At 50.9% G+C, this 24,988-nt stretch overlaps 1 protein-coding gene across 4 annotated transcripts in view; it reads right to left on the bottom strand.

Moving 5' to 3' along the window:
- GCC2 (GRIP and coiled-coil domain containing 2) overlaps nucleotides 1-24,988 on the bottom strand; it is an 85,971-nt gene that overhangs the window by 49,232 nt on the left and 11,751 nt on the right. For all 4 annotated transcript variants that reach the window (XM_029051022.1, XM_029051039.1, XM_039911206.1 and 1 more), the window contains exons 4-7: nucleotides 18,847-18,914; nucleotides 14,720-14,824; nucleotides 5,153-7,621; nucleotides 3,233-3,305 (exon numbers count right to left, since the gene is read on the bottom strand). In XM_029051022.1, coding sequence (XP_028906855.1) covers nucleotides 3,233-3,305; nucleotides 5,153-7,621; nucleotides 14,720-14,824; nucleotides 18,847-18,914 — 2,715 coding nt within the window. The remainder of the gene's footprint in view (nucleotides 1-3,232; nucleotides 3,306-5,152; nucleotides 7,622-14,719; nucleotides 14,825-18,846; nucleotides 18,915-24,988) is intronic.

The raw sequence follows: 24,988 nt of genomic DNA, 5'->3' as shown, positions 1-24,988 counted from the left end.
CCAACGATTATCTTTCTCCATCTTTCCACCTCACCTGAAAGCAAGATAAAGCCGTTCACCTGTTCTGTTCTCAAACCCTGGACAAAACAGATTGCTCCAACTCCTCTGATTAATAATGGTGGTGTTCGTTAAGCGCTTACTCTGTGCAGAGCACTGTTCTAAGCGCTGGGGGAGATACGGGGTCATCGGGTTGTCCCACGTGAGGCTCACAGTCTTCAGCCTCATTTTACGGATGAGGTCACTGAGGCCCGGAGAAGTGACTTGCCCACAGTCACACGGCCGACAGGTGCTGGATCCGGGATTCGAACCCATGCCCTCGGACTCCCAAGCCCGGGCTCCTTCCACTGAGCCACGTTTCTCTGATTCTGGGTTCCGGGTTCTTGCCTATGTCCTGCTTGTCCCCTGGAAGTCATGGCTAGTCCCCGGGAAGTCGTCAAAACTCACCCGGCCCTAACGAGGGTCGGAAGATCATTTTACAAGTAAAGGCCGCACTGGGCCACAGGAGGCGAGTTCCGGGGAAGCCGTTCACTTCCAAGAGCAGGAAGGGGGAAGCAACCTTCACGGTAACGAAGCTCTCCGGTGTCCACCCTCGGGCTGCCATCCAACCAAGAGCTGACTGGCTCGGGGGGAACGCCTACACGTCTCATCGGTCAGTCGACTGTATTTATTGAGTGCTTACTGTGTGCGGAGCACTGTGCTAAGAGCTTGACAGAGTAACGGCAACGTTGGTATCTGTTACGCGCTTACTACGTGCAGAGCACTGTTCTAAGCGCTGGGGGAGATCCAGGGTAATCGGGGGGGGGGGGGGTCCCACGTGGGGCTCACGGTTCATCCCCATTTTACAGAGGAGGGAACTGAGGCACAGAGAAGTGAAGTGACTTGCCCACGGTCACGCAGCTGACGAGTGGCAGAGCCGGGATTCGAACTCTGACTCTGAGACAGACAGCAAAGCGAAAGAGAACAAAACAAAAACAAGACAACGGCATCAAGACAAATAGAATCGGGGAGATGTACACCTCATTAACCAAATAAATAGGGTGGTAAATAAAATATACAATTGAGCACAGTGCGGAGGGGAAGGGGGAAGAGCAGAGGGTGGGGGGGGGGGGGAACAGAAGGAAGGGAGGGGCTCAGTCTGGGAAGTGACCGGCCCAAGGTCACGGAGCAGACAAGTGGCAGAGCCAGAACTAGAACTCAGGTCCTTCTGACTCCCAGGCCCGTGCTCTATCCACAAGGCCACGCTTATTATTATCATTCTTATTCCAGTGGGATAATGTTGGTATTTGTTAAGCGCCTACTATGTGCCGAGCACCGTTCCAAGCGCTGGGGTAGACACAGGGGAATCAGGTCGTCCCACGTGGGGCTCGCAGTCTTCATCCCCATTTTACAGATGAGGTCACTGAGGCACCGAGAGGTGAAGTGCCTTGCCCACGGTCACGCAGCTGACAAGGGGCCGAGCCGGAATTCGAACCCATGACTCCAAAGCCCGTGCTCTTCCCACCTAGAACACAGGCCCTGCTTTGAGTGCCGATTTTTTTTTTTTTTTTTTTTTTTTTAAACATCACTGGTTTCACGACAAAGCTCAGTAGAGATGAGAATCTGTGGCTTTTCCTGGCTCTACTTGTGCTCAAGAAAGCTTCCCATTCTAGGGGCTCCCATGGAGCTGGAAACCGGTATTTTCGCTGCATCAGTCAATCAGCCCATCATATTTATTGAGTGCTTACAGCGGGCGGAGCACTGTACTAAGCGATTGGACAGCGCAATGTAACAACTTCTCTGTGCCTCGGTTCCCTCATCTGTAAAATGGGGATTAACTGCGAGCCTCACGTGGGACAACCGGATTGCCCCGTATCTACCCCGGCGCTTAGAACGGTGCTCTGCGCATAGTAAGCGCTTAAGAGAATACCAAGATTAGTCGGTAGACGCGTTTCCTGCCTCCGACGAGCTTACCAGTTGGAAGGACGAGCTTCCATCCGGCATCTTTTTTATGGCATTTGTTACGCGCTCACTATGTGCCAGGCACCGTTCTAAGCGCTGAGGTAGATACAAGGTAATCGGGTTGGACACGGTCCCTGTCTCGCACGGGGCTCACGGTCCTAATCCCCATTTTCCAGAGGGGGGAACCGAGGTGCGGAGCAGTGAAGCGACCTGCCCAGGATCACGCAGCAGACAAGTGGCGGAGCCGGCATTAGAACCCAGGACCTTCGGACTCCCGGACCCAGGCTCTGTCCACTAGGACACGCTGCCTCCTCTACGGGTCCCCATTTTGAGAGGCCTGTTTTTCTGGAATGAATTGTCCCAGGGCGAATCTCCGTGGTGGAATGGGCAGGTAGGATTTATTTACATTTATAAGTTTTCAAGGCAGGTGGAAGAGTAAATTTACCCACTTTTTTGCTGGGAGAGGTGAGTGGAGGATGAGAGAAGAGGGAAGGTGTGAAGAGATGCTCGTCTCGGTGTGGAACCAATACTTCAGCCTCTTTTTTATTTATGGTATTTAAGTGCTTACTACGTTCCAGGCACTGCACCAAATGCTGGGGTTAGATGATAATGGTATCCGTTAAGCGCTTCCTATGGGTCGGGCACCGCACTAGGCGCTGAATATAAGGTCATCACTTTGGACACGGTCCACGTCTGTCCCGCACAGGGTTCAGAGTCCAGGTCCCACCCAGGGAGGCTTAATCCCCATTTCACAGATGAGGTAAGTGAGGCCCAGAGAAGCAAAGTGACTTGCCCAAGGTCACAGGGCAGACGAGTGGCAGAGCTGGGATTGGAACCCGGGTCCTTCTGACTCCCGGGCCTGCGTTCTAACCATTAAGAGATGCAGCGTGGCTCAGTGGAAAGAGCCCGGGCTTGGGAGTCAGAGGTCGTGTGAGCTCGAATCCCAGCTCTGCCGCTTGTCAGCTGACTGTGGGCGAGTCACTTCACTTCTCTGGGCCTCAGTGACCTCATCTGGAAAATGGGGATGAAGACTGGGAGCCTCACGTGGGACAACCTGATCACCCTGTATCGACCCCAGCGCCTAGAACAGTGCTCTGCACACAGTAAGCGCTTAACAAATACCAGTATTATTATTATTATTACACCATGCTGCTCTTCTACGCTGTGGTTCAAAACTAGGAACCCTGAGACCATCCAGAATCCGGTATGAGCTGCCCCTTTATATAAACATGCTAAATGCCAATAATGTTTTACGATAAATGCACAAAAGTGTGACGGTAAGCAAAATATTTACCGATTTTATCTTCCAGTTCCGTCACTGCAGACTGTTGATCCGTTTTTACAGAGGATGCTCTCCGGAGGGAATCCTAGTTTTTAAACGGAAACAAAAGAGATGAGCTAAACGTCATCCGAGCCCCCCGAACCCCCTTCCAGGGAGGCTAAGCCTCTTATGGAAAACACAATGAAAGCAAATTTTCAAGGCTTCGCAAGGAAAATAATAACGTTGGTATTTAAGCGCTTACTATGTGCAGAGCACTGTTCTAAGCGCTGGGGGAGATACAGGATGATAAGGCTGTCCCACGTGAGGCTCACGGTCTTCATCCCCATTTTCCAGATGAGGGAACTGAGGCCCAGAGAAGCGAAGCGACTCGCCCACGGTCACACAGCTGACAAGCGGCAGAGCCGGGATTCGAACCCACGACCTCTGACTCCCAAGCCCGGGCTCTTTCCACTGAGCCACGCTGCTTCTCTATGATAACCGAGAAGGCTTATTTGTATAATGCCTAGACGAGTTCAAAACCTTTGGGGGTTTTTTGGGTCTTTTTCTTAACAAACAGCTTTTTCTCAGCTGACTGCAATTTGCTCTCCGCTTAGTAACATCATCTATGTCAAGCCTTACCGTGAGAAACCTCAAGGGGAAAATCTCACAGCCTAATTGTAAGGCTTCCAGATGTCATAATCCTAGTGATTCCAAGCGCTTAGTACAGTGCACATAGTAAGTGCTCAATAAATACTATTGAATGAATGATTAAAGAAAACGACGGTGAAATAGGATTTCTAGTTTATCCACGCTGTCAGCGCAGAAGCGACTTGGGAGTCGAAAGGACCCGGGTTCTAATCCGCCCGTGTCTGTCGTGTGACCTTGGGCAAATCAGGTAACTACTGTGCCTCGGTCGCTGCAGCTGTAAAACGGGGATTAAGACCGTGAGCCCCACGTGGGACACGGATTGTGCCCAACCCAATTATCTCGTATCTAACTCCGGCGGCCGGTTCGGTGCCCGGCGGATGGTAGGCACTTCGCAAATACCGTTAGAAAAAATGAAGGAAGAAAGAAAAATCCCAAAATTGTAGTGAACCGCGCTTCTCTTCTGTTGATGCTTTGTTGTGGACTATAAAGTGCTTTAGGGAATCAAAAGAAGTTCACGATTTCTATACACCCCGCTCCATTGGTGGCTTGGGGCATGACCTCGAGCAAGTCACTGAAGCACTTGTTCCTCTTCCACCTCTGAATGGCAAAGCAATAACAAAACAGAGCGCTCAAGAATATCAAGCACTGAAGTAAAAGAATATGACGTTCTATTTATCGCCATTGTTCTCGTCCGGCCGTCTCCCCCGATTAGACCGTAAAGCCCGTCAAAGGGCAGGGACTGCCTCCATCTGTCACCGAATTGTCCATTCCAAGCGCTTAGTACAGTGCTCGGCACATAGTAAGCGCTCAATAAATACTATCGAATGGACTATAAAGCTTCCCAGTCAGAAATGGGGTTCAAAGACGCTTGAATTCATTTCCAGCCTGCCTCAAGACTCTCCACGGGATTATCGGCTTATCATTCCCCGGTTAGCTTCGGTAACGAAAACAAAATCAAAATGTAACGTCTGATAATGAAACTGCCGATTTTAATAATAATGTTGGTGTTAATGACACTGCCGATTTAAAAAATAATGTTGGTATTTATTACTGCTCTAAGCGCTGGGGTAGATACAGGGTGAGCAGGTTGTCCCACGTGGGGCTCACGGTTTTAATCCCCATTTTCCAGATGAGGTAACTGAGGCACCGAGAAGTGACTCGCCCACCGTCACACAGCTGACAAGTGGCAGAGTGGGGATTCGAACCCATGACCTCTGACTCCCAATCCCGGGCTCTTTCCACTGAGCCACGCTGCTTCTCCACTTTTACTCCGATTTTACTTTTAATAACAGCGGAATAGGTCACCTTCAGAGATGTCAGCTCTGTTCTCACATCCTGAAGTTCAGCTTCTTTTCGCTCCAACAGAAGCTGCGGGTTTCCCTGCTGCTCTACTGAAAGTCCACCTTGCACCTCTTCTTTTTCACTTTCAAGTTTCTGAGAGACCTCTTCGAGGCGAGCTATTAGATCCTGGTTTTCAAGTCTGGTTTTTTCATTTACATCCTTCATCTCTAAGAGGTCGACCTGGAGTGCTTGTTTTTCGGACAGGGTTCCCTCCAGCTCTTCTTTCAGGAGGTCCTTTTCTTTCTCGTGGTCTTTTAGTAAAGATCTGAACTCTTCGTCCTGAGCTAAATTTTCTTCTTGCAGCCGCTCGATCTCTCTCTGCAACCCAAGAACCGTTTCGGCGTTCCGTAGAACGACGCTCTCCTTCTCTTCATTGATTTTTGCTACCGACTCACTTAGGGCTTGTAGGACGCTGTCGACGTTATCTTCGTCGCTTTCTACCGAGATGCTGGGTCCCATCCGTTTTACAAAATCCATCAGCTGAGCCTTGACACAGGACGCCTGAGTCTGCTCGTGGTTCAGTAACCGATCCAATCTGCTCTTCTCTTCCAGCGCCTCCTGAAGCTTCTTTGCCGTGTCTGCGGCTTGCTCTTTAAAACTCAGGTCCCCTTCTTTTTGAGAAGCCAGTGCCTCCAACTCTCTACTCATTTTCTCCTTTTCCTTCTGTAACCTCTCATTCTCCTCCTGGAGGACCTTTATGTCCGCTGACAGCTTTTCCTGCTCTTGAAACGATACCGTAATCTCTTCCTCGAACTTTCCCCCTTTTTGGTCACTTTGCTCCTTTTCCTTAGGGGTCTTTTCTAAAGCGTCCGTTAATTCTTTCACCCGCTGTTCCAGTTCTCTCTTATACCGAGTGAACTGGTCCGCTTCTGCCCTGAGTTTGCAACTCTCCTTCTCTTCCCTTTCATACTTTTCCCGGAGTGCACCCAGTTCATCCCGAGTGCTTCTCGCTTCACTTAGGGCGTGATCCTTTTCAGCATCCAGAGCACTTATTTTGGCCTGAAGTTCTCTGAACTCGGAATCTTTTCGAGTGAGCCAGGCTACCATCTCTTCGTTCTTTTCCCGCAAGCTCCTAGCTTGGCCCGCCCGCTCCTCAGCTTCTTCGCGCTGAGATGACAGCTTCTCTGCTTCCCCTCGGAGACGGTTCACTGTTTCCAGGAGAGCGTCTTTCTCGTTGAAAGCCGCCCTGAGTTTCCGCTGCAGCTCCTGGACGTCGGAAGCCTGCTGCTGCTTCATCGACTCAAACTCTCGACTTATCTTCCCGGCCGACTCCCCCAGTTCCAGCTGCAGGGTCTCCAGGGTCTCCCTCAGAGTCTCATAATTAGAAACCGCCTCCTCTTTCTCTCGCTGAAGGCTTTCACGCTGCTCCTTCAGCCTCTGGATTTCGAAGAGAGAGGACAGCTTCTCTCTCTCTGAATCGGACAATAACGACTCTCTGAGCTCCGAGATCTCACGCTGATGTCGGTCAAGGAGGACCCGCTCTCTCTCGGCCTGCTGTTCGACGGCAGCGCGGTACTGCCTCGTCGCAGCTTCTAGGTCCAATTTTAATCTTTCCATTAGGCAGCACTGGTCTTCTTTGGCAAGTTGCAGTTCGTTAACCTTAAACTCTAGGTCTTCCCGCTCGTGGAAAAACTCCTCCTTGTTGCTCTGGACTTCCAGCTCCAGTTTTAATTTAAGATTGTTCATGTACGTTACTTCGTCTTTTAATATGCTATGTTGAGATTCGAGTTCTTTCAAGCGGTCTTCTAAGCGTTTGACTTCTTCCAGCGGTCCTTGATCCATCTGTGGAGCATCCTGTACCTCTGAACGGGCTGCTTGGTTTCGCTTGTATTCATTAAATGCCCCTCTAAGGGTTTCTAATTCGAGTTCATACTTCTCTTGCAGGTCCTTCTCTTTGGCCTCCCACTGCTCTATTAAATCCCGCCTCGCTTGATTCATCCTGCTTGTTTCTTCCTCATATTCTTTAGCGGAAGCTTCAAGCTGATGCCTCAGACCGGCCGCTTCTTCCTGAAATGAACCCTTGAGTTGTCCCAGCTCTTCCTGCAAGCGACTGATTTCACTCTGGTGATGCTGGGAATTAGCTCTGATAGTCTGGTGCAGGTCATTCACCTCCCTACTCTTCTCCTCCCCGGCAGCCTCCAGCGCCTTCTTCAAATGGAAGATCCGTTCCTCGTACGCGGGCTTCAGTCGCCGGATCTCCTCTTGGAGGCTTTTAACATCATCCCGGGAATCCCCGGGACCGTCAGGCCGGACCTCAGGCCCCGACTGTTTGCTCAGCGCCTCCTCTAGTTCCTTCCGCAGGCCGGTTATATCCGCCTTGTGCTTGGACTCTGCTTCTAGCAATTCATTTTTAAGGCTTTCGATTTCCTTCAAGTGGCTGGCGGTTGATCGTTCAAATCCTTTCCGCTGATCTTCCATCTTCGCCATAGAATCCTAGTGGAAAAACCAAAACACAAACCAGAGCTTAGTGGCAAATTAATCAAATCTTGCCAATTCGCCCTCTCCGCCGTTGACCGCTGCCTCGAATGAGGGGGTGTTGGAAGAAAGTGAGCCTTTGGTTGGTCGAAACGCAATCCGTCTATGGTATTTAACAATAACTGCTTGCACAGCGCTATGATAAGTGCTTAGCACGGTATTAAGAGAGGAGCAGCGCGGTCTGAGGGATACAGCGCGAGCCTGGGAGTCAGCAGGACCGGGGTTCTAATCCCGGGGCTAATCTGGTCTGCGGTATGACCTTGAGCAAGTCACTTCACTTCTCTGGGCCTCAGTTACCTCATCTGTAAAATACGGGTTACGACCGTGAGCCCCATATGATGATGATAATAATAATAATAATAATAATGTTGGTATTTGTTAAGCGCTAACTATGTGCAGATCACTGTTCTAAGCGCTGGGGAAGACACAAGGGAATCAGGTTGTCCCGCGTGGGGCTCACAGTCTTCATCCCCATTTCACAGATGAGGGAACTGAGGCCCAGAGAAGTGAAGCGACTTGCCCACAGTCACACAGCCGACAAGGGGCAGAGCCGGGATTCGAACCCATGATCTCTGCCTCCAAAGCCCGGGCTCTTTCCACTGAGCCGCGCTGCTTCTCTGATGGGACATGGACTGTGTCCAATCATTACTATGCTATTAACTTTAATTTCTGCAGGGCTATTATGGCCAAGCATCCGGAAGAAGCCTCGCCCTTGGCCCTGGGAGCCGGCCCGCCACAGTGCTAACTCTAAACCTGCGATGGATTCCATCATCGTTAACTTTTACTGACCGTTCATTACCTGATGGTCTAATAACAGGCAGCACGTTCAACTACGAAGAGAGCAGAAAGGAATGAATCGAAAGTCGATGGAAACTCAGCCTCCGAACGTGGCCTAGCGGATAGAGCGCGGGCCTGGGGGTCAGAAGGACCTGGGTTCTAATTCCGGCTCCACCACTTGTCCGCTGTGTGACCTTGGGCAAATCACTTCACTTCTCTGGGCCTCGGTGACCTCATCTGGAAAATGGGGATTAAGACTGTGAGCCTCAAGTGGGACAGGGGCTGTGTCCAACCTGATTAGCCTGTACTCACACCAGTACTGATACGGTGCCCGGCATACAGCAAGTGCTTAACGAACACCATTAAGAAGAAAAAGAAAAAAAAGAGTCAAGTTGGGTAGCCAGGTGACCTTCCTGGCAGTCACTGAAGTTAGTACAGACTTCTGTCTCGAGGTCTGATAGAAATCTTCTACAAATGTGGGGAGCACTGCGAAAATTAAAACGAACACGACGAACCTTTCTACTGGTCTTGTCACTTTTTAGAACACGTAAGGCACATTTGCAGCAAATGCAGCAAGTGTGGAGAAGCAGTGTGGCCTAGTGGAAAGAGCACCGGCTCGGCAGTCAGAAGACCTGAGTTCTGATCCCAGCCCTGACACCTGTCCGCTGTGTGAGCTTGGGTAGGTCATTTAACTTCTCTGTGTCTCACTTACCTCATCTGTAAAACGGGGATTACAACTGTGAGCCCCACGTGGGACAGGGACTGTGTCCAAATGATTAGCTTGTATCTACCACAGTATTTAGTACAGTGCTGGGCACACAGTAAGCACTTAACAGACACCGTTTAAAAAAAATGACCCCGACATTCTGACACTGAGCCGGGGATTTTCACCGGTTGGAGCCGGGCCCCTGTTCGTTCAGTCGTATTTATTGTCCGTTCCAAGTCCTTGGTACAGTGCTCTGCACATAGTAAGCGCTCAATAAATACTACTGAATGAATGAATGACTTTATTGAGCACTTACTGTTCACAGAACGCTGCACTATGTGTTGGGAGAGTACTATAATAATAATGTGGGTATTTGTTCCGCGCTTACTATGTGCAGAGCACTGTTCTAAGCGCTGGGGGAGATACAGGGCAATCGGGTTGTCCCACGTGAGGCTCACGGTCTTCATCCCCATTTCACAGATGAGGGAACCGAGGGCCAGAGCAGTGAAGTGACTTGCCCACGGTCACCCAGCTGACAAGGGGCCGAGCGGGGATTCGCACCCACGACCTCTGACTCCCAAGCCCGGGCTCCTTCCACTGAGCCACGCTGCCAGACACGTCCCCTGCCCACAATGAGCTTACGCTCTACAGAGTGGGGGAAGTCTCCATGATAAAAACTCATCCCTCCTCCTGGCACCTATCCGAGTCCCATATACGTAGAGCTCTGAGCTACGGCCTTCGTCACGCTACGATTATTAAAAGCTTGGCGGGATTTATGGTACTTATTAAGTCTTGCCCGTAGGCCAAAGCCCTGGGCTATGGGCCAGGAGTCTAGATAGTCACAGTCCCTGTCCCACGTGGGGCTCCCGAGTTTAAGAAGTGGAGAGAGCAGGTAGGGGAAAGAAAAACAACTATATTTCAAGACAATATCACACCCAGACACAACACCCTATGCATTTCTTTTGTTTTTTTCCACTCCATCTCCCTCTCTCTCCATTAGTGTGATTCTTGAGCAGTCCTGTTAGAGCTAGGTTTAAAAGATCTTCCAGATATCACCCTCTCTTCGCATCCCGGTCCCCATCCCGCCCTTTTTTGTCGTGCCACTTGTCTGCTGGGTGACCTCACGCAAGTCACTTAATTTCTCTGTGCCTCAGTTACCTCAACCTTAAGTGGGGATCAAGACTATGTGGGACAGGGACTGTGTGTCCAACCTGATGCTCTTGTATCTACCCCGGCGCTAAGTGCAGAGTCTGACACCTAGCAAGTTCTTAATAAAGACCGTAAAAACCGAAAAGATGTTTAATTCCTGCCGCTGACCTAGCAACCAAGGAGCTGCTTTTTAGGATTCTTTCAAAGGGCATTATGAGAAACTCCGAAAGGCGCTAGCATAGGCCCGGGAGTCAGAGGACCTCATTTTAATCCCGGCCCTGCCGCTTCCCTGCTAGGCAATCTAGGCCAAGTCGCTTCACTTCTCTGTGCCTCAGTTACGCCTCTGTAAAATGGAAATAAAATGCCCGCTCTCCTTCCCACTTACACTCTGAGGGACTGCGACTGATCTGTGTGTACATGTAAATGTACGGTATTCGTTAAGCGCTATGGGCCAGCTACCTTACCGAGCGCTTCGGTAAATACAACCTAATCCGGTTGGACACAGTCCACGTCCCACATGGGGTTCACGGTCTTAATCCTCTTTTTGCAGATGAGGGAACTGAGGCACAAAGAAGTTAAGTGACTTGCCCAGGATCACCCGGCTGACAAGTAGCAGAGCTGGGACTGGAACCCGGGTCCTTCTGCCTCCCAGACCCGACCTCTATCCACTAGGCCACGTTTCTTACGATATATACACTCAAAACCACCATTATCCCTATCCTCCTTCAAAGTACCGCCACAATTTAAAGAAAATTAGGCATCTCCACTGTCAACTAGGCCAAAGATACAAGAAGGCAGGCTTCCTTGGCTAATCATGACGAGGTCCTCAAGCGTTGAATCTGAACAAGAGGACACAGCCTGCTACCTCCTCCCCTTCTCTCCGTTCCTGCGCTGTCTACTCGGTCTCCAGCCAGATGTCTTGCAAGTGAGTTTACGACCTTTCTTTACGATGAAATACGCGCTCTGTCCTGAGATATGTCTTGCAAGTGAGTTTACGACCTTTCTTGAGGATGAAACACGCGCTCTGTCCTGAGACTGCCCAGTAACCCTACAGAGTCATCTGCTTTGGGTAAACAGTCTCTCAGTTTGTTCTTTCTGAGCAAATTATTTAAAGCCCGATTTAAAAATCGAGGAGTTTCCTCTGGAGCTGCCTTTGACCTTCTGGACTAGCGTATCTTGATTTTTAAGTGATGGTCGCCTATCGTAGGTCTGCTAAAGAAGTCACTCCGCTTTCAGTGAGAGAGCAAGGACTGCACACTCCACTTCAGAGAGCCTTATGTCAAAAAACTGCAGTCCTCATCTTCCCTCCCAAATCTTCTCCTCCATTTCATTTTCCCTTCCCAGCTGACCACATCCTGCCCTTTTCTCAAGCCTGCAAGCAGACTGGCATTGTCCTCGACTCCCCCCTCTCGTTAAACCGCCACATTAGGTCCGTCACCGAATTCTGTGGATTTTTCCTCCACAGCGTGGCTAGAATCTGCCCCTTGCCACACCTCCCGGGGAGCACGTCCACTAATTCTGTCGTAACGTACTCTCCCGCGCGCTTAGTACAGTGCTCTGCACGGAGTAAGCGCTCACTGAATACCGCTGACTTACTGATGACGGCTACCACGTCGCTCCAAGAACTATTTTCCGCCACGACTGCGGCCTCAGCCTCCTCGCTGACTTCCCTGCCTCCGATCTCTGTCTTCTCCGGTCCGTGCTTCCGCCCAAGTCATTCTCCTCAAATGTTCTTCTACCCGTCTCTCCCCTCCTCAAAATCTCCGGTGGTTACTCACTCCCCTCTGCATCAAGCGGAAATTTCTCGACACTGGCTCTGAGGCAGCAAATGGGCTCTCGTACTTATCCACTCCATCCTCCCCACTATACACCGAGCTTGCGCTCCATGTTCCCCTCTAGCCAATCTACTCCCTGGACCTTGTTCTTCTGGTCCAGCCCTTCTCCCTGCCTGGGAGCAGCGTGGCTCAGTGGCAAGAGCCCGGGCTTGGGAGTCAGAGGTCATGGGTTCGAATCCCAACTCTGCCCCTTGTCAGCTGGGTGACTGCGGGCCAGTCACTTCGCTTCTCTGCGCCTCAGTTCCCTCATCTGTAAAATGGGGATGAGGACGGTGAGCCTCACGTGGGACAACCTCAGTCCCCCGCATCTACCCCAGCGCTTAGAACGGTGCTCTGCACGTAGTTAGCGCTTAACAAATACCAACATTATCATTCCCACCTTCTTCAAACTTGACAGAACGCAGGGCTCCTTCATTTTAAACGCCCTTCGGAAGTCACGCCTCCTCCGGGAGGGCTTCCCTCGTTCCTTTTTGATTTCCCTGCTGCTTCGGCCCTTCTGCACCCGGGTAACCCCTCGGTTGCTCACATCTTCCCTGAGCACTTGGTATCTTACATATTCCGTTAGAGAAGCGCTAGCTCATAGATGAACCCCCTTTTCCTTCTGCCTTCGACAGCTCAAGTGTAGGTCTCCCCTCCCGTCAGATGCGGGGGAAACCGCCCAACATCTCCGTTTCTCAGCTTCCTCACCTATAAAGTGGGGATCGGATGCCTGTTCTCCCTCCTGCTTAGACCGTGAGCCCCATGTCGGGCAGGGACTGTACCCGACCGCGTTACCTGGTAATCCACCCTAGCTATTAGTGTTTGACACCCACTAGCTGCATTATATCATTAGGGAAGCAGCATGGCGTAGCGGCTAGGGCGCGGGCCTGGGTTCTAATCCCGGCTCTGCCGCTGTGTGACCTTAGGCAAGTCATTTCACTTCTCTGTGCCTCAATCATCTCATCTGTAAAACGGGGAATGAGACCGTGAGTCCCATGTGGGACAGGGGCTGTGTCCAACCCATTTGCTTGTACCCACTCCGGCCTGGTACACAGTAAGCAGTTAACATCCATTCATTCATTCATTCAATAGTATTTATTGAGCGCTTACTATGTGCAGAGCACTGGACTAAGCGCTTGGAAGGAACAAGTCGGCAACAGATACAGTCCCCGCCGTTTGACGGGTTTATAGTCTAATCGGGGGAGACGGATAAGAACAAATACCATGATTACTGTATTTTATTATTATTAATTCCACCTTATGTTCCCAAGCACTTAGCACAATGGCCTGCACACAGCGGGCGCTGATTAGACCGATCAGCAGCCAAGCCGAGGGCCACGGAAAGGTCGACTCCGAGACCGATTCTCATTTACGCCTGGCAGGGCAGAAGCCTGGTGGATCGAGCACGGGACCTATCCTGGGTTCTCATCCCGGCTCTGCCACTTGTCTGCTAGGCGACTTTGGGCAAGTCACTGCACTTCTCTGGGCCTCAGCTCCCTCATCTGGAAAATGGGGATTCAACCTGTGAGCCCGATGTGGGACAAGGGACTGCAAACAACCCGATTACTCTGTATCTACTCCAACGCTCAGAACAGTGGCTGGCACATGCTAAGCACTAAACAAATACCAATTATTTTTCTTTAAGAGCTGCAGCAAAAGCCCAGGAGATTTAAAGCCCCAACAGGTGCTCCGGACACCAGGGGAGATATTGACTCTGGATGGTGCAAAGGCTTTTGTTCCTGCAGCGCCTCTGCTCTCGGGGTCCCACTGCTGTTCTGGGACCCCCCCACGCTGGGGAAGCAGCATGGCCTAGTGGACGGAGCCCGGACCTGGGCGAAGGTCGCGGGTTCTAATCCCAGCTCTGCCACTCGTCTCGGGCAAGTCAATTCACTTCTCTACGCCTCTGTTCCCTCATCTGTAAAATGGGGATTAAGACCGCGAGCCCCAGGTGGGACAGGGACTGCGTCCAACCTGATTATTTTGAATCTACCCCAGCGCTTAGAACAGTGCCTGGCACACAGTAAGCGCTTAAATACCACCATTATCATTATTACCTCCGGATGCACTCTCCTGTCCTTTCCTCTCGGGACCCCAGGAGACCCGATCAATCCAAGGATCGTATTTATCGAGAACTTACTGTGTGCAGAGCACTGTACTAAGCGCTTGGGAGAGTCCAATACAACAGAGTTGGTAGACACGTTCCCCACCCACAACAAACTTACAGCCTAGAGCCCAGAGGGAGTTGGGGAGGCTGCGGGGGAGCTCGGACAGTAGGAGAAACGACACCGGATCCCCGAAGAAACGGCAACGAGCCGCGGCACCCAAGATACAGGGCTTTCTGACATTTCCCATGCCCAATTTTGTATCGGCGCCATATTGGAAAAAACCATCGCCGATGCTTCTAATAAACCACGCTGGCTGCTTGTTGGGTGTCTGAAAACCGAACGGTCCAACACCCACATATGAAATCACTTATCTCGTACCGGACATAATTTCGGGAAGGGAGGAATTTCGTCTACTGTGCTCTCATTCAACAGGCACCAACTGTCAGAAAACACAGTTATTTTACTGAGAAACAACCCGAATCTTCTTATAGCCTTACAAACGTACCTCTGCAGCTTGCTTCATTTGAGCGTTTTCTTTCTTGAGCGTTACACACTGTTGCTGGCTCTCTGCTTTTTCCAGAAGGACGACGTCCAGCCGCGCGGTGAGAACCTGATTGAAGGTACGAAAAGACATTCGCAAGCGCTGGTCACACAACTCTGATTTAGTCGTCGCTTCTACACCGGGAAAAATATCTGGCCGCTCCCAAGAGCTCCTGTGCGGCTTCTCTCTGGACTGTCGGGTCGTTATCAACCAATCATATTTATTGCAGAGCACAGTACTAAAGCACTTGGGAGAGTACACTCGAACAGCAGCGAAGCAGCAAGAAGCGGCATGGCCTGTGTGACCCTGGAGAAAAGCAGCGTGGCTCACTGGAAAGAGCACGGGCTTTGGAGTCAGAGGTCATGGGTTCGAACCCCGGCTCTGCCACTTGCCGGCTGTGTGACTTTGGGCAAGTCACTTAACTTCTCGGTGCCTCAGTTCCCTCATCTGTAAAATGGGGATGAAGACTGTGAGCCCCACGTGGGACAACCTGATTCCCCTGTGTCTACCCCAGCGCTTAGAACAGTGCTCTGCACATAGTAAGCGCTTAACAAATACCAACATTATTATTAAGTCACTTCGCTTCTCTGTGCCTCAGGTCCCTCATCTGCAAAATGGGGATGAAGACTGTGAGCCTCACGCGGGACCACCTGATGACCCTGTATCTCCCCCAGTGCTTAGAACAGTGCCCGGCACATAGTAAGCGCTTAACAAATACCAACATTATTATTATTATTATTATTATTATTATTAGTGGATAGAGCCCGGACCTGGGAGTCAGAAAGACCTGGAGTCTAGCCCCGAGTCTGCCACTTTTCTGCTGTGTGACCTTGGGCACGTCACTTCACTTCTCTGTGCCTCAGTTACCTCATCTGTAAAATAGGGATTAAGAATGCAAACTCCATGTGCGACAGGGACTACATCCAACCCAATTATCCTATACCTACCCCAGCCCTTAGAACGGTACCTGGCACATTTTAAAAGCCAGCGGCGTGGCTCAGTGGAAAGAGCCTGGGCTTCGGAGTCAGGGGTCATGGGTTCGACTCCCGGCTCTGCCACTCGTCAGCCGTGTGACCGTGGGCGAGTCACTTCACTTCTCTGGGCCTCAGTGACCTCCTCTGTAAAATGGGGATCAACCGTGAGCCTCACGTGGGACAACCCGATGACCCTGTATCTCCCCCAGCGCTTAGAACGGCGCTCTGCACATAGTAAGCGCTTAACAGATACCAACATTATTAACAAATCCCACAGTTATTATTATTATTATCAGAATTATCAGGCACATCTCCCGCCCATAATGAGCTGATAGTTTAGAGGGGGAGAGAGAACATGTGTGGAGTCAGAACACGTGTCTGCTACTGTCCACGCTTAGAACAGTGCTCTGCACATAGTAAGAGCTCAACAAATGCCACTGATGGATTGACTGAACAATTCATTCATTGAGCGCTGACTCCGTGCAGAGCCCTGTACTAAGCGGTTGGAATGGCCGAGTCGGTAACAGATAGAGACGGTCCCCGCCCCCTGACGGGCTTACGGCCTGATCGGGGGAGACGGACAGACAAGGACGGTAGCGATAAATAGAATCTAGGGGATGAGCATCTCATTAAAACAATCAAGCTTAGGAGTCTCTTTGGCCCGAGATCACTTCAGGATGGGACACGTTGGCAGTCTTCCTCTGGGGCTCACCTTCTCGCTCTAGCTCCATCTCGCCTGTCTCGCCGCCGCCCTCTCGTCCACAACCCACCTCTGGCCCGGAATGCCCTCCTCTTACCAGACCGACGACTGCTCTCCCCACCCTCAAAGCCTTCTTGAAGGCCCACCTCCTCCAGGAAGCCTTCCCTCCTCTCCGCTTCTCCCGCTCCCTCCTCGGCCGCTCTTACTCGCTCCTTCGTTCATCCTCCCTTCCCTTCTCACCGCACCTCTGTACGTAGCTGCCCTTTAGTTTGTCATCGACGCATTTTCATATCGGTCTCCCTCCTCAGAACGCGAGCTTGTCGCGGGCGGGGAACGTGCCTTGCTGTTGCATTTTCCAAGCTGGTGCTCCGCACACGGTGCGTGCTCAATAAACACGACCGAATGAATCTCGAGCGAATCCCAGCTGGAAGCAGGCAAAGCCGGTTTCTCTGCAGCCGGGTCTCTCCCGGGTGGGCCAGCCCGCCTCCCCTCCCGCAGCCTTCCCTTTGGCCATCTTGGCTCCCTCCTCCTGCCCCTGGCCCCGTGGGCTACCTAAGTTATTCGATTATTCATTTACTCATGCGTGTATATTAATGTCTGTCTCCCCCGCTAGACGGTGAGCTCGTTGTGGGCAGGGAATGGGTCGGTTTGTCGTCGTCTTCTCCCAAACACTCCGTAGACTGTTCTGCGCACAGTAAGTGCTTGATAAATACATTTGAACGAATGCTTTGCGCACAGCGGGTGCTCAGTAAATACAATCGAATGAACGACTGAACTGGACGCCCAATGAAAGGCCCGTCTCTATCTAGACAGGGCACGGGAAAACGTTTCGAACGTGACCGAGCTATAGACCGGGCTTCGTTCTAAAAGAGGAGAAATCTTCCTCCTGTTTTCGCCATCCGGAAAAACACCGCTTTGCCGAAGCATAGAATCTGCTGCACAATGACGGAGCGTTTGAATAAACCAAAACGCCAATGTGCGTTTCTAGTGATTATAAGCCACAAGTTATTTAAAGAAAATATTCCTCGACTCAGTGAAATGAGGTGAATATTTTGCACGGGGGGAAGAGGTAAGCTTGACTGCGAGCTCTCTACGGGAAGGGAACCAGGTCTAATTCTGTTGTATGGTAATAAGAATAACGTCGGTATTTGTTAAGCGCTTACTATGTGCCGAGCACTGTTCTAAGCGCTGGGGTAGACACAGGGGAATCAGGTTGTCCCCCGTGGGGCTCACAGTCTTAATCCCCATTTTACAGAAGAGGTCACTGAGGCACCGAGAAGTGAAGTGACTCGCCCACAGTCACACAGCTGACAAGTGGCAGAGCCGGAATTCGAACTCATGACCTCGGACTCCAAAGCCCGCGCTCTTTCCACTGAGCCACGCTGGTACTCTCCCGAGCTCTTAGGACAGGGCTCCGCACACAGTCAGCGCTCAGTAAGTACGGTCGATTGATTGTGGGATAAAGAGCAAACCTTCAGCGCCATTCTTCCTTCAAAAAGATTCATTTCTCATTTTCAGAAAACAGAGATGGCCAAAAACTAGAGGGTCCTCTCCCAGTTACACCTATTAGATCTAGAAAACAAGGAAACAAAAAAATCGCAGCTCTGCCTCTGTCTGCTGTGTGACCTGGGACGGGTCACTTCCCTTCTCTGTGCCTCAGTCACCTCACCTGTAAAATGGGGATTACGATTATGAATCCCACGAGGGACAGGGACTGTGACCAACCTGATTAGCTTTTATCTACCCCAGGGCTTAGTGCCTGGCACGGATTAAGCACTCTACATAGACCATGCAGAGCATAAGACAAAATCAAGAGATTCCAGGCCCGCTCTGTGTCATTAATTAATTAACGTTGGTATTTGTTAGGCGCTTACTATGTGCCGAGCACCGTTCTAAGCGCTGGGGGAGATACAGGGTCATCAGGTTGTCCCACGTGAGGCTCACAGTTAATCCCCATTTTACAGGTAACTGAGGCCTAGAGAAGTGAAGTGACTTGCCCACAGTCCCACAGCTGACAGGTGGCAGAGCCGGGATTCAAACCCATGACCTCTGACTCCCAAGCCGGGGCTCTTCCCGCTGAGCCATGCTGCTTCTCTCTTTTTTTTTTTTAAAAAAAAAAAAGCGCTTACTATGTGCCAAGCACCGTTCTAAGCGCTAGGGTAGATACAAGGTAATCAGGTTGTCCCACGTAGGGCTCGCAGTCTTCATCCCCATTTTACAGATGAGGTAACTGAGGCACAGAAGTTAAGTGACTTGCCCAAGGTCACACAGCTGACAAGTTGCGGAAGTGGGATTAGAACCCATGACCTCTGACTCCCCAAGCCCGGGCTCTTTCCACTGAGCCACGCTGCTTCGCAATAAAACCCAAGAAAACCATATAGAAAGAAAAGAACATTCCAGAAATGCTATTTTGCTACCTGAATCACATCATCATTTCCTCCAGGGGCTGGTTTGGATTTGAGTTCTTCCACCTCTTTCTCCAGTTCTAGAGAGACATTGTAGAAAGCACACTATTTTGAACAAATTCTAATTCACTGAGGAAAATGGCAAGGACATTCAACAGCTTAAAAGTACGTGATGCAACCGAACGCAAGACTTCATTGTCTCAATATCATAAATTGAAGATTTTTTTAAAAAAGGAAAGTATAAAAAAGCTACTTTTTTCTTAAATGCATTTACTTAATCTCCATTCTTTTCCTATATTCAATTTACGCTGTGTCCATATCCGTACTCTGTAGAATCGCCTAAAAGCGGTAGCCTCCCCGAGCTAGGACTAAGTTTATTTTAATTACAATAGTCCTGGAATTGTGGTTTAGAGTTGCCTAAAGAGCAACCAATGAAGTTAAGCTAACGAAGCAGCTAATGAACCCCTCAAATACTTCGATGCTCATCCTGACCCCAGGGCCCATATGTATATATCTTTATACCCTTATTATTCCCCCATCTGCCATTGCCTAGTGGAAAGAGCCCGGGCCCGGGAGTCGGACGACCTGGGTTCTAATCCCGGCTCTGCCACTTACCCGCTGTGGGACCGTAAGCAAGCCACTTCATTTCTCCGTGCCTCGGTTCCCTCATCTGCAAAATAGGGACTCAATACCTGTTCTCCCACCCTCCTCCTCCTCCTCCTATCCTTCACTCCGCCGCCCGGCTCATCTTCCCGCAGAAACGCTCTGGGCCCGTCACTCCCCTCCTTAAACACCTCCAGTGGTCGCCCGTGGACCTCCGCACGAAACAAAAACTCCTCACTCTGGGCTTCGAGGCTCTCCGTCCCCTCGCCCCCTCCCACCTCTGCTCCCTTCTCTCTTTCCACCGCCCACCCCGCACGCTCCGCTCCTCCGCCGCCCGCCTCCTCGCCGTCCCCCGTCCTGGCCCGTCCCGCCGTCGACCCCCGGGCCGCGTCCTCCCGCGGTCCCGGAACGCCCTCCCTCCTCACGACTCATTCTCTTCCCCTCTTCCGAGCCCTCCTGAGAGCTCACCTCCTCCGAGAGGCCTTCCCAGACTGAGCTTCCCCTTTTCCCTCTGCTCCCTCTCTACGCCCCCACCTCCCCTCAGCTAAGCCCCCTTTCCCCCCCTTTCCCTCTGCTCCTCCCCCTCTCCCTTGCCCTCAGCACTGTACTCATTCGCTCATTTGTATATATTTTTGATACCCTATTTATTTTGTTAATGAGATGTCCATCCCCTTGATTCTATTTTATGCTATTGCTTTAATGAGATGTACATCCCCTTGATCCCATTTATTGTTACCGTCTTTGTCCGTCCGTCTCCCCCGATTAGACCGTGAGGCCGTCCCTGGGCAGGGACTGTCTCTATCTGTTGCCCATTTGTCCATTCCAAGCGCTTAGTACAGTGCTCTGCACATAGTAAGCGCTCAATAAATACTACTGAATGAATGAATGAATGAACACTTGGACTGCGAGCCCCACGTAGGATCTACTTATCTTGTATCTCCCCTACTGCTCAACAGAGTGCTTGGCACACGGTCAGCACTGAAAAAGCCTCGGGCAAGTCGCTTCACTTCTCTGTACCTCAGTTACCGCGTCTGTAAAATGGGGATGAAGACCGTGAACCCCACGTGGGACGGGGACTGTGTCCAACCTGATTAACTCCTCTACCCAGTGGTTACGCCTGGCGCATAATAAGTGCTTGACAGGTACCGTTAAAAATACCACACTGATTATGATTATTACTACCATAATAATAATGTCTGCCTCGTTATTACTACCAGTAATCATTACGTCTGCCTTCCCCTGTAGACTGTAAGCTCCTCGTGGCAGGGATCACATCTACCGACTATCGTACTGTACTTTCCCAAGCGCTCGATACAGTGCTCTGCGCCCAGCAGGCGTTCAACCAATACCGGTGATTCACCGAATGCCTGAAATATAAACGGCCAATTTGGGCTCCGGTGGAGGGAAGCAAATCCACGGGGCGTCGGGCTGCTGCCTGCTATGGGAGGGAGGGGCAGACGGGCGGAGGACCTGGTGTTGAATGCGAGGGACGAGGTCAACGCTAATAACATCAAAATCCTACCGAACCAGAGGAGCAGCATGGAAACCCCGTAGGGCCTTGAAACAAAAACAGGGTCATGAGACGTTACCACAGGCTACCTGGCCGGGGTGAGGCAGCGAGTCCAAAGGAAACGTTAAATCCCCCGTTGGAGAAGAGCGGGGAGTAATGATGGCGGGTACTACTTATCCTCAAATATAATAATAATAACGTTGGTATCTGTTAAGCGCTTACTACGTGCAGAGCACCGTTCTAAGCGCCGGAGTAGTTACAGGGTCATCACGTTGCCACACCTGAGGCTCACAGTCTTCATCCCCATTTCAATAATGTTGGTATTTGTTAAGCGCTTACTATGGGCAGAACACTGTTCTAAGCGCTGGGGGAGATACGGGGTCATCAGGTTGTCCCACGTGAGGCTTACAGTTAATCCCCATTTTACAGATGAGGCAACTGAGGCACAGAGAAGTTAAATGACTCGCCCACCGTCACACAGCTGACAAGTGACAGAGCCGGGAGTCGAACCCATGACCTCTGACTCCGAAGCCCGGGCTCTTTCCACTGAGCCACGCTGCTTCCCCAATGAGGTCACTGAGGCACCGAGAAGTGAAGCGACTCGCCCACAGTCACACAGCTGCCGAGTGGCAGCGCCGGGAGTCGAACCCGCGACCTCCGACTCTCGAGCCCGGGCTCTTTCCACTGAGCCACGCTGCTTCTCGCTCATTAACTTATTAGGATGATTTTGGTTGGATAAATGATTTTTCTGGAACTGTGTCCCCGAACTTGGAAAAATTATCCGCACACACCCCCGTTATTTAAATCGGCTTGACGGAAGGACCCTAACATGAGTGGGAGAGCCACTTTCAAGCGTATTTACTGGGCACTTACTGTGTGCAGAGCACCGTACTAAGCACTTGGGAGAGTACAATATAACAACAGACGCACTCCGGCCAACAGCGAGCTCACAGTCTAGAGTCTCCGTGACACCGGATTACTATGATTAAAATTTTGCATTCTTGCCGGAGGGGGAAGGCCCCCCCCCGCCGCCCCAAAACCGAGGAAACTGATAAACTATGAACGAAAGGGTGGAAGAGACCGAAAGGGGAGGTGCTTCAAAAAAAATAAAACTTTCTCCAACCACCCAAGACTTGGGAAGAACTCAAAGGAAACTTGTGAAGCTGCATGCAACCTATCGTTACAAAAGGTCGGCGGAAGACCGTCATCTTTTCCTCTACCAAGGGACTTGGGGGAATCATTCACCCGTCCGTCTCCTTTATACTTGGGAAGCGTGAAGAATCTACAGTCAAGTTTTGGGATCACCGACACGGACAAGGAGAAAACGTGCCTCACTGATCTGGAATTCTTTAAATGAAACAATAAGCACAGAAAGGAGTCGGGAGATACAATACCAATACCATAAAAAACACATATATTTAGACTTTTTTTTAAAAAAAGAACTCTGACCAGTGCTATTTCAAAGCATTATAATTTGGGATGAGCAGCAGTGCGCTCGGTCACTGCACAGTTCTGGGGAGAAGGGAACTAAAAAAGGGTAAAACTAAGGAAATGCGGGTCTTAGAGACCTGCTCGCTGCCAGAGATGTTTCAACAGCGGTGCTTCCTATAGGTGGTGATTAAGAGTGATTTCATTTAACCTTTTCAACAGTTTTCTTGGCGAGGGAACGTGCGGTGGAACCCCTAGATTAGCAGGTGACACTAAATTTTTCTGGTGAGTTTAATAAGGGGTAGCTGGAGGTTAACTGAAGGAAGATCTAACAGAACTGGGTGAGGAAGCAAAAGTTTCAACATGAGCCGGTTTAAGATAATGCGCGAAGAGAAAAATCACTCGACCTCTGATTACAGGGATGACGGGTTCCGAGCCGTCGGTTATGACTCAGGAAAATGATCTTGGGGTGACTTGGGGTGGAAGGAGCACAGGCTTGGGGGTCACAAGACGTGGGTTCTAATCCCGACCCCGCCACCTCTTTGCTGGGTGATCTCGGGCACCGTCACTGAACCTCTCTGTGCCTCAGTTACCTCCTCTGTAAGATGGGGAAAAGGTGTGAGCCCCACGTAGGACAACCTGATTATCTACCCCAGCGCTCAGAACAGTGCTTAGCACATAGTAAGCTCTTAAATACCCTCATTATTATTTTTATTCTCCCACATGACCGGCCCCATATTTGGCAGCAGCCAAAAGGACCCAAATGCTGGGGACGATCGAGAAGGATTTCTTTTTGTGATATCCGCTAAGCGCTTACTACGTGCCGGGCCCTGTACTAAGCGCTGGGGGACATTACTGTGAGCCCCACGTGGGACAACCTGATGACCCCGTATCTCCCCCAGCGCTTAGAACAGTGCTCTGCACCTAGTAAGCGCTTAACAAATACCAACATTATTATTTCAATCTAAGCAGACTGGATTCAGTTCCTGTCCCACATGGGGCTCAGAGTCTTAATCTCCATTTTACAGATGAGGTGTGTGAGGCACCGAGAAATTAAGTGACTTGCCCAAGGTCAGAGAGCAGACAAGTGGCAGCGTGGGATTGGAACCCAGGTCCATGCTCTTTCCACTACAGCACGCTGCTTCTCTGTTTTGAAAACAAAATACAACACATGGCTATGTGCTACGTAAGAAGCGTGAAGCAGCACGGTATAACGTTGGTATTTGTTAAGCGCTTACTATGTGCAGGGCACTGCTCTAAGCGCTGGGGTAGATACAGGGGAATCAGGTTGTCCCGCGTGACGCTCCCAGTCTCAATCCCCATTTGACAGATGAGGTCACCGAGGCCCAGAGAAGGGAAGTGACTTGCCCACGGTCACACAGCTACCAAGCGGCAGAGCCGGCATTCGAACCCGTGACCTCTGACTCCCAAGCCCGTGCTCTTAGTGGAGAGAGCACAGGCCCGGGAGACAGTCATCGGTTCTAATCCCTGGTCCGCCGCCTGTCTGCTGTGTGACCCTGGGCGAGCCACTTCACTTCTCTGGGCCTCAGTGACCTCATCTGTCAAACGGGGATTAAGACTGCGCGCCCCAGGTGGGACAGGGACTGTGTTCAACCCAATTTGCTTGTGTCCACCCCAGCGCTTAGTACAGTGCCTGGCATATAAGGAGGGCTTAACACATGCCGCGGTTATTATCGTTCTGATTCCTGCTTGGCCACTTGCCCGCTCTGTGACGTTGGGCAAGTCACTTCACTTTTCTGGGCCTCGGTTACCCCATCTGGAAAACGGAGAGATTGAGACGGTGAGCCCCGCGCGGGGCAGGGACCGGGTCCAACCCGATTCGCTTCCATCCACCCCGGTGCTTAGTACAGTTCCTGGCACACAGTAAGCGCTTAACAAATACTGCGATTATTATTAATCCTAAAATATCGTGCCCGGTTCTGGGCCCAGAATCTTAGGAAGGACCTAACAGCTCAAAACCATTACCGAGAAGGGATCGCGCTGGGAAACGATCGGCGCGGTGGAGCCGGTTCCCTAGGAGGACGGCTCAAAAAAGTTAGGGCTCTTTGGGCTGGAAACAAGATGCTAAAGGGGAGACACCACTGGAATGGAGAAAATCGTGCCGGGATGGACGGGATGAACCCAGAATTATCATCACCAGACCCCACAACTGCGGGATAAAGGGGGCACCTAACTGAACTTTCCAGCTCCTATCAAGAGTGGGAGTTTCTGGCAGCCCGTAAGAGCTCATTCATTCATTCAATCGTATTTATTGAGCACTCACTGTGGGCAGAGCACCGTACTAACAGCTTGGGAGAGTACAGTGCAACATCAAAATTCCCTGCCAACAATGGGAACTCGCTAGCACAGACAGTTAGTAATGTTGGTATCTGTTAAGCGCTTACTACGTGCAGAGCGCTGTTCTAAGCGCCGGGGGAGATCCGGGGTCACCAGGTTGTCCCACGTGAGGCTCACAGTTTATCCCCCTTTTAATAATGTTGGTGTCTGTTAAGCGCTTACTAGGTGCCGAGCGCTGTTCTAAGCGCTGGGGGAGATACGGGGTCATCAGGTTGTCCCACGTGACGCTCACACACTTTTAATCCCCATTTTCCA

This window comes from Ornithorhynchus anatinus, chromosome 2 (assembly GCF_004115215.2).
Source record: "Ornithorhynchus anatinus isolate Pmale09 chromosome 2, mOrnAna1.pri.v4, whole genome shotgun sequence".
Taxonomy (NCBI): Eukaryota; Metazoa; Chordata; class Mammalia; order Monotremata; family Ornithorhynchidae; genus Ornithorhynchus; species Ornithorhynchus anatinus.
Note: the sequence above shows the minus strand (reverse complement) of the source record. Positions and strands in the feature narration are given on the sequence as shown.